The 13,621-nt window shown below is 40.1% G+C and overlaps 1 protein-coding gene across 1 annotated transcript; it reads left to right on the top strand.

The window, feature by feature from the left end:
• The first annotated feature begins 10,558 nt into the window (after window positions 1–10,558).
• LOC110953554 (parvalbumin, thymic-like) lies at window positions 10,559–12,291 on the top strand. The gene is made up of 4 exons (XM_022197630.2): window positions 10,559–10,724; window positions 10,852–10,984; window positions 11,083–11,192; window positions 12,200–12,291. Exons 1-4 carry the CDS (start codon window positions 10,664–10,666, stop codon window positions 12,226–12,228), a joined length of 333 nt encoding a protein of 110 aa, XP_022053322.1. The 5' UTR covers window positions 10,559–10,663; the 3' UTR covers window positions 12,229–12,291.
• Window positions 12,292–13,621: the final 1,330 nt, after the last annotated feature.

The following is a 13,621-nucleotide window of genomic DNA, read 5'->3' as shown; positions in this document are numbered from 1 at the left end:
CAGCTTCACCATTCTTGTTCATTCTCTTACCAAAGGACATTTCCACATGTGCAACATCTGGAGGTTGAACCACCAACCCAGGCATTAGAGAACAACCCACTCCATGTAACTTCCTCTCCACCTCTTGACCCTGTTTATTAATTTATTTGAAACAAATTTTTAAGATCTGCAAAAAAAAAAATGCAAAGAAGAAACTATTGCAGTCGTTAATAAACATGAATGTGCAGTACATGGATGGGAGCTGCAGCAGAGAATGCATGATCTAACTGTAAGTAGTTTCTATGTCTGTGCAGCAGTAAAAGAAAAATCTGCACACTTTCAAATTTATTGCTTGTGCCATATTGGAAAGCTGCACTTGCATTTAGGAAACAGTTTGGTGCTCCTAATTATGGCTGGAATTAAAATGCAAGTTTGTTATTTTTGCAGTGCGTGAAGGTATCGACGAGCCAGTGTTATTCTGTTAGTTAAAACTTTTTCTGCAACATGTGTCATTGCAGCCTCCTGCCACTGGATGGAAGCAGAGTCCAGAGGTTTGTTAAAGTCTGGGTAATAACGCTGAGGATGGGATTTCACACACTATATCAGCAAAAAATGAAGGTGTTCTTGTAGTTGTAGCTCTGAGTAAGACATTAAAAATGTTAAAAATCATTTTTTTGCACACATGCAACATTACATTTCCTGAACATGCAGCAGCATGCAGAGCGAGAAGGACAGCAGCTTTTAACACTAAGCCAACACATCAGCAAGCAGCTAAAGCCGCTAGTGAAAGGCCTGCTCCTGTCTGTCACTTTATGTGGACCCATTTCTGTTCCTGCACTTGTGGATGTAAACACTTACCTCATCCTGTTCTGTAATCAAGCCACAGCTCAGGGAGCAGCTAAGCAGGGCGAAATCGTATTTCAGCAGCAACATTAAGTTAACACACAGTCACGCACATGTATGTAGGGAGGAATTTGTATGGGGGTATTATTGTGTTTATGGAGGAACTGAGTTTAAGCGCACATTGACAGAGCTCTTATTTACACACACACACATACACATGTACAGGCTCGATCAGATAAGATCAGATCTGTTACACATCTAACATTAAATGTGATGAGGTTTACAGAGGCCTGTGGCATTGGAATATACATAAACATCTTTATTTGGAGATCAGGCACTGCATGCCCCAGGGTATATCACACTACCTCACATTATAGAATATGCTTTCATGTTTTATATGGAGACTTGTTTTGGCCTGTACATCCCAGTAAATGTCCTCTGGACTCAGCAACAAAAAGAAAAGTTTGTTCAGAGGATGTGTATTTTGGGATTGGTCTTGTTAGTCTCTCAGTGTCTATGGTTCTGTCCACCCTCCTCTCCTCTGACGCCCGAGGGAGTCCCTGACCCCTCCCTCCCAAACCCATCACCCTCCTCACCCTGCTCCTGTCTCAGCACTGATCCTATCACTTGCATCCTAAGCTGCCTGGTATTCATCAGGCCCTGATCCAGTTGCACAGCAGCAACCACATTTAAGTCCAAAATCTAATGAGTCAGGATTTCCCCTTAGTTACGGCTCAAACAGATGAGAAATAGAGGGGCGAGGACCAAGGACATGGAAATGGCTGCATCTTAATGCATTTAACATGTATTTCATCTTTGCAGTAAGCTGAGGAGGATCGCTTTACACCTGACAGATCACCGCACCGAGCCAAGGCTGCACCACACACACAAACACACACTCCTGTCCACTTAGACGCCGTTTTTGCTTGAAACTTTGTGTATTTTTACTTGCAGATACATGCCAGTCTCCTATTTGTCCATTATATTAGAAGCTACTGCCAGCAGCTGGGGAATATCTTAATAAACCAACCTGAGTAAACTGCTATTCAGAGGTTATGCACCAGACTTCACCTACAGTAGTTTGCAGGAGTCTCTCCCTGTTGTCTGGCAACTGATCTTTTTAATATGGACTGAATAAACAAGATGCAATGTTTAATTAGTGAGCTTTAGAGGTGCTAGAAGGCAGATTCGATTACATTTGAACAGAGCCAAGGTGTTTCCCCCGATGCTAGTCTTCATGCCTAGCTGGGTTTGCTGGCTGCCACCAGTAATTCCTTGTTTGTTTTATTTTTTTTTATTTTTTTTTACTGTAATAGTCGATTTTTACTTGCAGAATTCACACGTTGCCGTTATAATTATGACTGGAAAATATGATTTGTTTCTGACAGGTCGCATATCTACTACAAAAATGTCTGACAAACTGTTGCGGCTAACCTTTCGCAATGTTGCCGTAAATCTGCAGCAAGGTCATGTTTTCATATGAAAATGAGTTTAAAGTAAACCTCTTGTTATCTTAATAGAAAACTAATTTCAAGTAGTTGATTTTTATTTCTATTTTTTGCTACAGATTATGTTTACTATTTGCAGCAAATTCATATTTTATGTGTTTCTTATACACACAGAATCCCACTAGTGGCCAATGTTTGCAAATTTGTGTGACTATTTTTTGACTAATTTGAGCCTTCGTATCAATCTTCTACAAGTTTGCTACAAATGGGCTGCAAGCATTTTTTGTTTTTGTAAGCGAATTTGTTGCCAAAGGTAATTAAATGTTCAAAAAATTGTTTCGTTTAGTGCTATTTGCGAATAAACAGTATTTTTTCACGTTTATCTCTGCAGTAAACTAGCATTCAGTATTATTTGTTCACTGCTGCAGAGTAGCCTTCAGTCTTTCTGGAAAACATTTTGCCTCCTACACAGTACAATAGTCTTTTTGTAAAGAAATGCAGCTAACATTTGTGTTTTTTTGTTCGTGTTTGCTGATTAATACAGGTCAGGTAATGACCAGAAAGCAGACTGGCCAGTTGTGCGAATATGTGAACTTTTGCTCAGAAGTCGTAAACATAATGTAAACAAGGCATTTCTACATTTTTTTCCCACTCAGGAGGTCTTTTAAGTTCAGATTGCATTTTACCTCATTCGTCTCAAGTCTGAGTAAAAACACTCTTGAATTATCTCCGTACTGGGGTTGGCTGGATGCCAGCTGGACATAGCTATTTACAGTAGATGAGAACGTTCATTGGTCGATTCATGTTGACCACATGCAACAGTCAGTGAAATCAGTTATTGTGGAGCTAACATAGGTTATGTGGCGATGGAGTTATGTGACGATCGGCATACGTTTGTCTGTCTGTCTGTCTGTGCACAACATTGTTCAAAAACAGAATGCCAGATTTGGATGAAATTTTCAGGGAAGGTCAGAAATGATACAAGGAGCAAGTGATTAGATTTTGGCAGAGATACAGTTTATAGTCTGGATCTATGGATTTGTGAAAGATTTCTGTATCATTGCGAGACAGCGACGTAACTATGACAACAACTGAACACTACGTCACATGATCACATGATTGTGATCCTACTACAAATCAGGATTTATGTGAAAACAGGAGGATAACTTCAGTCTACAACTAGAATAACCACCTCATAATTGGATCTTCCACCAACCAGTTAAGTTTACATCCCTGACTGTCCAGACTTGACCTTTGTAGAGTTATGTCTGAGAACATATTGTGACTACTAGATTCTCCTTGTTGCCAGATGTAAGGGAATTCCTTTTGGGACAAACATGATGTTATGGTGACCTTTGACCATGAGAATCTAATTACTTCATCCTCAAGTCCAAGTGAAATTTAAAGGAATTTTCTCAAGGCATTCAAGAAATAGAAGAGAATAGGATGTAGAGATGGACAACCCAAAAAAAATAAAGCTTCCAACCTCAGTTCTGTACCTTGACAATGAGAAATAAGGGCATATAGAAGCCGCGTAAAACTTTGTGAGAGGCACTCAACCCAAAAAGTTCAATATTATCACAGAGGGGAGTGATGTTTCTATGAGAGTGAAACCTTTTGATTCTGACTCAAGGTATTAAAGCAGGTTGTAAAGAAATTGCACGATCAGTGGGTCAATCCCTGGTCCCTCCACGTGGCAAAATGTCCAAATGCAAGGCAAAAATGCTCCTGATGGTAAATGAACACCTCACTTTGCAGCTCCACCAACACCGGGTGAGAGACATTGTAAAAAAAAAAAAAAAAAATACCACAAAGGTAGGAAAGCACTGTACAAATGCAGACCATTTGCTGTATGTTTGAATGTGGTCTGGCAAAAGTGAATACTACATTAAAAGTGAGCATTTTCACTTATTTTTTTTTTATCATTCTAACTAACTGAAAGGCAGCAAGATGTCTTTACATGCAGTAGATCTACCAAATAGATGCATGCATTGCTCAGAATTACTTGTAATTTGTATGCATGTACAGTCACCAACTCACACCGTCTTGAAGGGTTGCTGAAACAGAAAACAGAGCAGAGAGGAGACAGAAACACACACATGCACACACACACTCACACACACACACACACACACACACACACACTCTGAATGACACAGACAGCCACACATCTGAACCTGAAAGACTAGAGCCAAAACAGAGCAGCGAGACAAAACTGTTAGAGAGGACAGGCGGTGATGGGCGGAGCTCGGAGTGTGTGTTGGACAGGACGTCTTGGCTGAATTTGAGAGCATCACTGACATGCCCACCGCACAGCTGGTCAGATAGAAATAGTCAAGGAAGTAACTGAGCCCAGGATAAAGGAGGAGCCACCACTTTCCTGAGGGATAGAGAGATGAACAGGCTGCTTCTCTTCTTGTCTGTCTGTCTGCCCATCTCTCTCTCCAAACATCTCAGACATTAGGAGGGACTTAAAGATTTAGATGAGCATGCAGAGGGACATAAAATCTAACCTGATGACATTATTATTTATCTGAAATAAAACAGCCTCCAAGATAAATTATTGCTGAGGCATTAGACACAAAGTGACTGTCTGAAATCTGACACACGTTGTTCCAAACATGTTTAATACATGTTAATTTAGAACATTAAAGATGAATAGAGGATCATAAGAGATGAGGCAGACTCTTCTGTTTCATATTGCATATAAAATATGGGTAACTATATCAGGCCAATACTGCTACTTAAATTTGAGTAAATTACACATTTTGTCAAGGTATAAGAAAAGAAAAAACACTGAAGCAAACATGCATTTCAAAGGCGCCGTTCGTCAAATGTTGATAAAGTATTACTTTATGTTTTATGAAATTCAAAAATTTGAAAAAAATAATGTAAACTTGCTACCTGTAGCGTCTCAAAGCCTCATTACTCCACAAAAGAGGCAGAGCCTCGGTGGAGTTATGTGAAGATCGCCATTGGTTTGTCTGGTTGTCTGTTTGTCTGTCTGTTAGCAATATTACTCAATAATGGGTTAACGAATTTAGATTAAATTTGCAGAGAAGGTCAGAAATGACACAAGGACCAGCTGATTAGATTTTGGCTGTGATGCGGCTTATAGTCTGGATCCACAGATTTTTTAAAGATTTCAGCCGTTGGACATGATACAGGGAATGAGCAGCCTTGGCAGAGTACCCATCCATCCTCTATACACCTCTTTATCCTCACTAAGGTCGCGGGGGGTGCTGGAGCCTATCCCAGCTGACTCGGGTGAAGACAGGGGACACCCTGGACAGGTCGCCAGTCCGTCGCAGGGCTACATATACAGACAAACAACCACACCCACGGGCAATCCCAGAATCATCAACCAACCTCAGCATGTTTTCGGACTGTGGGAGGAAGAAAACCCACGCATGCACAGGGAGAACATGCAAACTCCATGCAGAAAGATCCCAGGCCCACCCCAGGATTTGAACCGGGGATCTTCTTGCTGCAAGGTGAAAGTGCTAACCACTACACCACTGTTCAGCCCTGGCAGAGTCCTGAACTCTCTGGGTGCTTTACTGGTTTATGTTATGCTATAACTGACTTCTTCAGACTTTTATTATTACTAGACTATGGCTCTTTAAACCTTGTCATAATTCTCTACAATGTGAATATGAAGCTACATTGATGCCCACAAAGCAGCGAAAGCTATAAAGTCATACTCGTTTGTTATTTCCACTGTACAAACTGCCAGTAAGAAATGTAATATGGTTAAAGGAAATTGTAGAGGTCAAGATAAGATCTAGAAGATCAAGAAAGCCTGTGTTAAAATGACAGGAAAGCAAAGCAAAAGGTCTAATATGACTGCAAAGGAGTCGCAAGAAGATTTACAGAGTGTTGGTGCATCATTCCATGGGGCTGCATTGATTCATCAGAAAAAAAACTCTACCTGCAAACTCATCACTAAAACCAACATCTGAAGGATGCAAAGCAGCATCTGGATAAACTAGAGATAAATTGAAAACAAGGGGTGAAGTTAGAATTAAGCTCTTACATCAGAGTTCAATTTAAGGAGCAGCACTTGCGAAAATACCTTGTCATCATTTATGGGTTGCACAAACTGTGGCGTGTTACAGTTACTGTTTATTTTCAGCCTGAATACAATACAAGAAGTAGTGTTAACAGTGTATCACTTTTTAATTACTTTTAATTATAGCGTATCTGTCAGATGACGGTAAATGTTAAAAATTTTAACAGAGTGCAGATTTTGTTATATCTAAGAGAAACTAGAATGTATATTTAACATTTTGCATTAGTTCTAAGATAATTTGTGGATTTCCTCTCCTGTTTACCCTTTAATTACATGGAAATTAAATACTTCAGCTTTGTTTCCTTGTACTGTACTCCGTTGGTACTCAGCATTTACAAAAAAAAGCATAGTTTACTGTTTTTGCAGTTGAGTAATGTGGCAGTAACAGATAGTTTTAGTTCCAAAACGTTTTATTGGTACCTGTAAATGAAGTTACGTATTCACAATATTTTAATTTAAAGTAATGACATTGACATGGGATGGTTTATAAATTAACTTTTTGCTCTTTGTATTTATTTTACCACATTCAAATGTGTGACAGATGGACTAGTTGTGTGTATATGTAAATATAGAAACATAAAAAATGTAAATATAAATTGGTCTGCCAGAAAAGTATAAATGATCTAAACTTTTCCTGGTAGATTTACTCAGGAAAGTAATTCCATGATAAATGAATTGGCCTTGAATGGCAGTTTTCCACCTGAGTGTTTGGCTTTGGTCCCTTTAAAAAATGCTTTTCAAAGGGAATCATTTGATTTGTTGAATTTCTTTATAATATAATATTGTAAGGGCGTCACCTTATTAAATGAAGAAGCCTGAGATGACTTACAAAGTGAATCGAGGATGAATTACGTTTATTAACAGGAGCCCACATCTAAACCACAAACTCCACAATTAATTAATTAGTAATTGGTGAATATATGTGCTGTAATGACTCACATTATGTGACAATTAATGACCCCCAGGTCTGTAAATCACGAAGAAAGTAACTGAATATTCTGTACTGAATATTAAAGTTTGTCAGTTAAAAAACAACACAACTGTCATGCTGATGCCCGTTCAGAAGCAACAAGTTGTATTTAACCCCTAAAACCCAATTATTTTATTATTCATAATAAATATTAATAAATGATGACTAATGCTACAGGGGGAAATACAGGTTTTGGCTCTTTTATTCATGTAAAATCTAATCTAACATCTCCTCATGAGATACTCACCCAGTCTGGCTTCCAGCTATGTAATGATTGTTCAATTACTCAGAGTTTTCCAGCCCAGCTTGAAGAAGAAAATTGCAAATATTGCAAATATGTAAAAGTAGACTGATCCAGGTCTAGGTCAAGTCCAAAAACGACTTGTATGTACTCACTTGTCAGAACTGTTTGTCTTGAACGTATCCCAGTTGTACATCAGGCCACTCCCTGGCAAACTGCTGACAGGAGACAAAACTTTTTGCAGGTGCAAGAAACAAAAAATGGAAGTTTTCTATCTGTGCAGAAGTTGTATCTGACTTTGTTCACGTTGCTCCCTCACAGGTGCCAATGAAGAAAACAGCCAGTGCAAAAAACTCCCCCAAACCACTACGTGCCCTGGACTGATACCTCATCCCATCCATCTCTCCCTGTGTCAGTCTTTTCCTCTCTGTCCCATCCCCCTCTTCCTCCTCTCATCCACCGCTCCATCACACAGGAAGCCTGGCCTTCCTGAAAACAAACCACCGAGCATGGAAAGGGACAAGGCCGAGGGGGGCAGGTACGTGAGGGGGAGCAGAGGATGTTTTTGTCATTCCTCTGCCCCTCTGGTTGCTGCAGGCCTCACTGTGGTCCATCCTGAGGAAGCCGGCCTCACGTCACTTTGACCAGGCCTCTGGGCCACACGTGCTGCCTCGTAGGGCCGCTGTGACGCAGTAACTCTAACGCTGCAGCAGACCCTCATGCATGGAAAACCAAACACTGCTCTTCAAATCATAAAAGCTCTAACAAGCAGGAAAATATTAGGTCAAATGAGGTGCAGAGAGATGCTGCACAGTGAGGAGAGTCTGCTCTTCGCCAGAACAAAAGTCTATCATTTTGCCAATCAGCCACGCTTCATTTCCTGTATGTAATCACAGCAAACTGCAGAGCCACCTGCAAGTGTGAGAATTTATCAGCATGTGGGTTTCCACAGACTTTCACTGGCTGATTTATAGTTAAACAAAAAATGTGCATACAGCGGCATGGAAACGTTGTCAACATTTCTGTTATTATGAATAAATGAGTAGAAGAAGTTCAAGATGAGAAAACATTACTTTTGTTATTTCTATCTTTTTACCATTTCAAAATTGGTCCCAAAGCAAAAGTCTGAAAATCCTGCATGATTGTTTCGTGGTATTACAGTGCGTAATCACTTATTGTAGCAGCTCAGAGTCTTTCAGTTCTTTTTCAAGGGACTTTCCCAAACTTTTCCTGCAGAAGGGAGATTCTAGATTCTTGTCCTGTTTTGCCTGCACTGTCCTGTGAAGTCCATCCACAGACTTTCAGTGACGTTACATCGAAGGACTAAGGCAAAACTCCTCAGCTGGCAGCTCCTGATATAGATTATTTTGGATTTTCAGTTGTGTGTAAAGATCTTAATCCTTTTGTGGAAGACGTCCTCATTTCATCTTCTGCTTCTTAATAGATGCTATGATGTTTGCTTCCAGAATTTGTTGCTATTTAATCCAAAGTGAAATATTCCACATAGTGTTGTTCGAAACATAATCTTTTCATGAAATTCTGCACCCTTTTTCACATACTTTTGCTCATTGCAGCTGATTTTTGGCTCTTAACTTGATTCTAAATGTAATAAATTGTTTAGATTTTCTTTCGCAAACTTCTGGTGCTGTATTTTATGGCACGACTCTTCCACGAAGGTCAAATTTGTGCAGGTACAGTATCTCTGTACAGCAGAACTGTGCACCAACACTCTGATAAATCTTCCTGAGGTCTGTTGCAGCCAAACAGGTGTTTTGATTTTCCTTCGTAGTAATCCAGTTCTCAGAAAGTTCTCGTGGTCTTCCAAACCTTAACTTGACCTCCACCAATCATGTTAACTGACATTTCCAGATTCAATCATTTTATTATTCAGAGTGCTTGACTGCTGCTGAGTGGATTCCATGTAAGCTGATGGTTGGGGCAAGGTTTGAGGAGTTAGAATACTTGTAAAGCTAACTGTGAACAATACATCATGCTAACAAGCTAATTAAGATCTGAGAGTTCAAGTCTTGCATTTTTAATATGCTTCTCTACTTGCATTCACTCTAGATTTGTAGAAAAAAAAGGCACAAATTGTGCTTAAAATGTAGAAAAGTAGGTGTCATCTTTTACTTTGCGGCTTTGGGAGATCAGCTCGATCTCCTCACACAATTTTGATCAAATGTTTGCATGCTACTGTATGTACAACACATAAAACTATCAGGCAATATTTCCATTTTGTTCATTTTATTTGTTTGTGTTGTTGATTTCAGCTCCTGTTCTGCAAAGCTTCAAAACAAAAATAATGAGAGTGAATAAATTCAATAAAATCACATTTAGCTGAAGCTCCTGCACCAGTTCTACATATAAAATAACCATTACCATGCATCCATTACAAAGTTAGGTTAGCAGAGGTTTTCACATATTCTTCACTCCTGGATGAAAACTTTGAGAGACACATTTCTATAGTCCTGTGTGAAATAAAAGTCATATCTGCATTTGCTAACATTAACATGAATAGACTGAAGTGACTGTCATCTGTAACATGTTTATCGTGTCTTTAATGAGCTCCGTCTGGTTGAGAACAGAGCTAAATGTAGCATGTGGGAACAAGGTGACTGTGAGTGGGGACAGCTCTGTGGAGCGCAGCCTGAAAGTGACAGAGGCCATAATAACAGGATGTTTACAGCCTGCGGAAACACTGCCAGGGACGGCCACGAGCAGGCAGCAACTGCGGCTGGAAACACGAGCGAAGAGGAAGTGCAGGCCAGCCAGGTTCCATCCAGATGCACCAAATATAACCTCACTGACTGCTGTTTTTATTTACACTACCTGCCTTTTGGCTCTGTTTGGGTGCGTTTGAATCCACGGTGACCTCTGACCCCTGCAGAAAGCACTCCCAAAAACACAGTTGTGTAACGGCAAAGTTCTTCCCTTTCACACACAAACGCACACCGATGGCTCAAGTGGTCAGCTGCAGGTGACAGCGGACAGAAGGACACTGGTGGTTTCTGACACTGGTGGGTGAAGTCGCCTCGCACTCACCAGTTGTTTCTTTCTGCCCGTCAGTGCTCACGTTTTGCCCCAGGCTTGCAACGTCAACCTGCACCACCATGGCGATCACCGACTTCCTGGCAGCTTCAGACATCACTTCTGCCATTAATGCTTGTAAAGGTGAGTTAATGGTCGTGTGAAAGGCTTTTGCATTAAAAGTGGTCTAGCAAGGCCTTTGATTGCACCAGAACTGTGTGATACTTGGAAGCTGTCATCCGCTCATTATTCTTGGTTGTTTTTCTCACAGCAAAGGATTCCTTTAAGCCAAAGATGTTTTTCAAAACTGTGGGTTTATCCAAGAAAACTCCAACAGAGATCGAGAGGGTCTTTAAGATTTTGGACCAGGACAAAAGCGGCTTCATAGAGCAGGACGAGTTGCAGTTGAGTCACAGCAAATATCTCACATATGAACACATCATCTGTCATCCATTGATTTTATGATGTTTGATGTTGTCTCGCTGCTGCCTCCTTCCATCAGACTGTTCCTGCAGAACTTCTCCAAAGGAGCGAGGACCCTGACTGCAGCAGAGACCAGAGCGTTCCTCCTGGAGGGAGACTCAGATGGTGACGGGAAGATCGGCTGGGAAGGTAGGAAGGTCCGAGTAGATTCAGACTTAATTTATTTTACGCTTTATCGTGATTGTATGTTTGATTCTGGCTGAGGCATTTGTCATTAAAACAAGCGTAACATTGTCCAGAAGCAGCGAGGGCCGGTTATTTCATCATATGTGATTCATGTTTCTGAAAGTGTTAAATTCATCAACAAAATCCTTAATATGAAACGTAAAGAACCTTAATTGTTTGACATCAATGATGCATGACATACCCACTCAAACAGGAAAGTTTGAGGCTTTGACAGTGTCATGGTATCTGTGTTAGTTTCAAGATACAGCCTACTTAGATTTAAACGGTTCAGTTTATCTTTAAATGTTATGGGACAGAGCCAAAATCAGACACTCGAGGCACCTTGAATGGACATGGTACACAAAACATCACGTATAGGACCAGAGCTGCAGCCATTTTTAGCTTCTGTTTTCTTTTCTTTAATATCTGTTATAGCAGTTTGTAATCATTGTGAAATTAGTAGCAATGAAATGTAATTAGAATATATAATAACACAAATAAGGGTGGAATTTTAAGATATACAGTAGGAGAATGAAGAATAACACTGACGAGTGCAGGCAATAAGGACATATGGAAAAGTATTCCGATCACTTCGAATTTTATCTTGTCAGTTTGAAACATTTTTACGCACGAGAAAGGTGATGCAACAGACTAAAACTACCTTATTTCGGAGGCTTTCGCTAACGTATTATCCAGCATGACTGCATGTGAAATAAACAGTCATGCCTCATGTCTCAGAAAGTGTGCACTCACCTTAGTTTTTGCACTACAGCTACAGTATATAAACTCTAAACTGACTTAAGAGACACTTGAAGCCGAATTAAATGCATTTTAGTTTTTTAGGTAGTTTGACAAACACCGGTACAGTGTAAACTGTGGAAAAAATGTTAAAATCTTAAGAATTAGGATCAAATCTGTGTGACTGTCTGTTGTAATTTGTCTAAATTGGTGCTATTTCTTTATTCTTCCAGAGTTTTCTGCGCTGGTCAAGTCTGCATAGGAGCTGCCTGGTCTGTGGCCTGGGGATGATGTCAGGGTGGACCACTTTACATTGTTGTACTACAGTAAATAACTTGGACTCGTCCAGGAATGTAATTTCTTTAGAATCTAAATGTGTTTTACTTTTAACGGAAAAAAAATAATAAAGTAAACCACAGATTTAAACTTGCCTCTCTGCTCTGTGTCTTTCCCTGCCAGGAGAGTTTATAAATAAATCTCCTTTGCTCTGCAACATTAACGTGTGATTTTTACTGCCGTGTCCGTCCTGTAAAGACCAGCAGAACCTCTCTGCTGTTTTGATGTTATATTGAGCTCTGGGAGGCGTCCAGCTTGTCCGGGAGGCTGAAGGCTTTGGTTTCTCCAATTAACAGCAGCAGCAATTTTCCACTGTGCAAATGAAGTGTTTGTCATTCTGGTAACATCAGTTTGACACTTGAGGGGTGTGAATGATATGTTGATGCTGGGACAACATGTACAAGCATTTAACCCATTTTCTCTGAAATAGTTTTACAGATTGTTAGGTTCTGTTGTTTCTCTTATTTTTATTAAACATACTGCTGGCTTAATACTGATTTACACATTGCTTTTATGTGCGAAATAAGAGTTGTACTGATCTGTGAATGAAAAAAGTGAGTGAAGCTTCTATCCCAGGGCCTGAAGGATGAAAAAAAAACGTAGATTGACCCAAATCAGGTAGAAGGAAATGAAGCTGCTTACACTCATGACTCACCAACACTCATTGCTGACACACATGCATGCACGTACACACACATTGCTTGGTGCTGAAGACATGTTGATTTAAACAGTATTTTATTAGACATGAGGGAAAAACCTAATATATTCTGCAGCTGGTCATTGTGTGATAGAAGGCCATAAAACATAATCATCAAGAAAAGCACTGAGAGAGAGCAATACTCCACCAAGGCTGTTCAGTCGTGTTTCTGAAAGAGAAGTCCCAGTAAGTGTGAAGATGTGTAGTGGGAAGACGATCACATGATCGTCAGCAGGCAGCTGACGTAGCGTTCACTTGTTGTCATAGTTACAGTGACGCTGTGCTGCTATCTCGCAATGACACAGAAATCTTTAACAAATCCATGGATCCAGACTATAAGCCGCATCACTGCCAAAATCTAATCAGATGGTTCTTGTGTCATTTCTGACCTTCCCTGAAAATTTCATCCAAATGCATTAATCCATTGTTGAGTAATGTTGTACACAGACGGACAAACATACGCCAGTCGTCACATAGCTCCATCGCGTTCCTTGGTGGAGTAATTACAGATTCAGATTTTTCAGACTCTAAGTCAGCAGACATTCAAATTACAGCTTGGACACTGCTGATATAACACAAAGCTGATGCTCAATATGACCTTCAGTGTGTGGGAACAACATTA

Source organism: Acanthochromis polyacanthus, chromosome 19, assembly GCF_021347895.1.
Source record: "Acanthochromis polyacanthus isolate Apoly-LR-REF ecotype Palm Island chromosome 19, KAUST_Apoly_ChrSc, whole genome shotgun sequence".
In the NCBI taxonomy this organism is placed as follows: Eukaryota; Metazoa; Chordata; class Actinopteri; family Pomacentridae; genus Acanthochromis; species Acanthochromis polyacanthus.
This window is presented reverse-complemented; position numbering and strand designations above follow the sequence as displayed.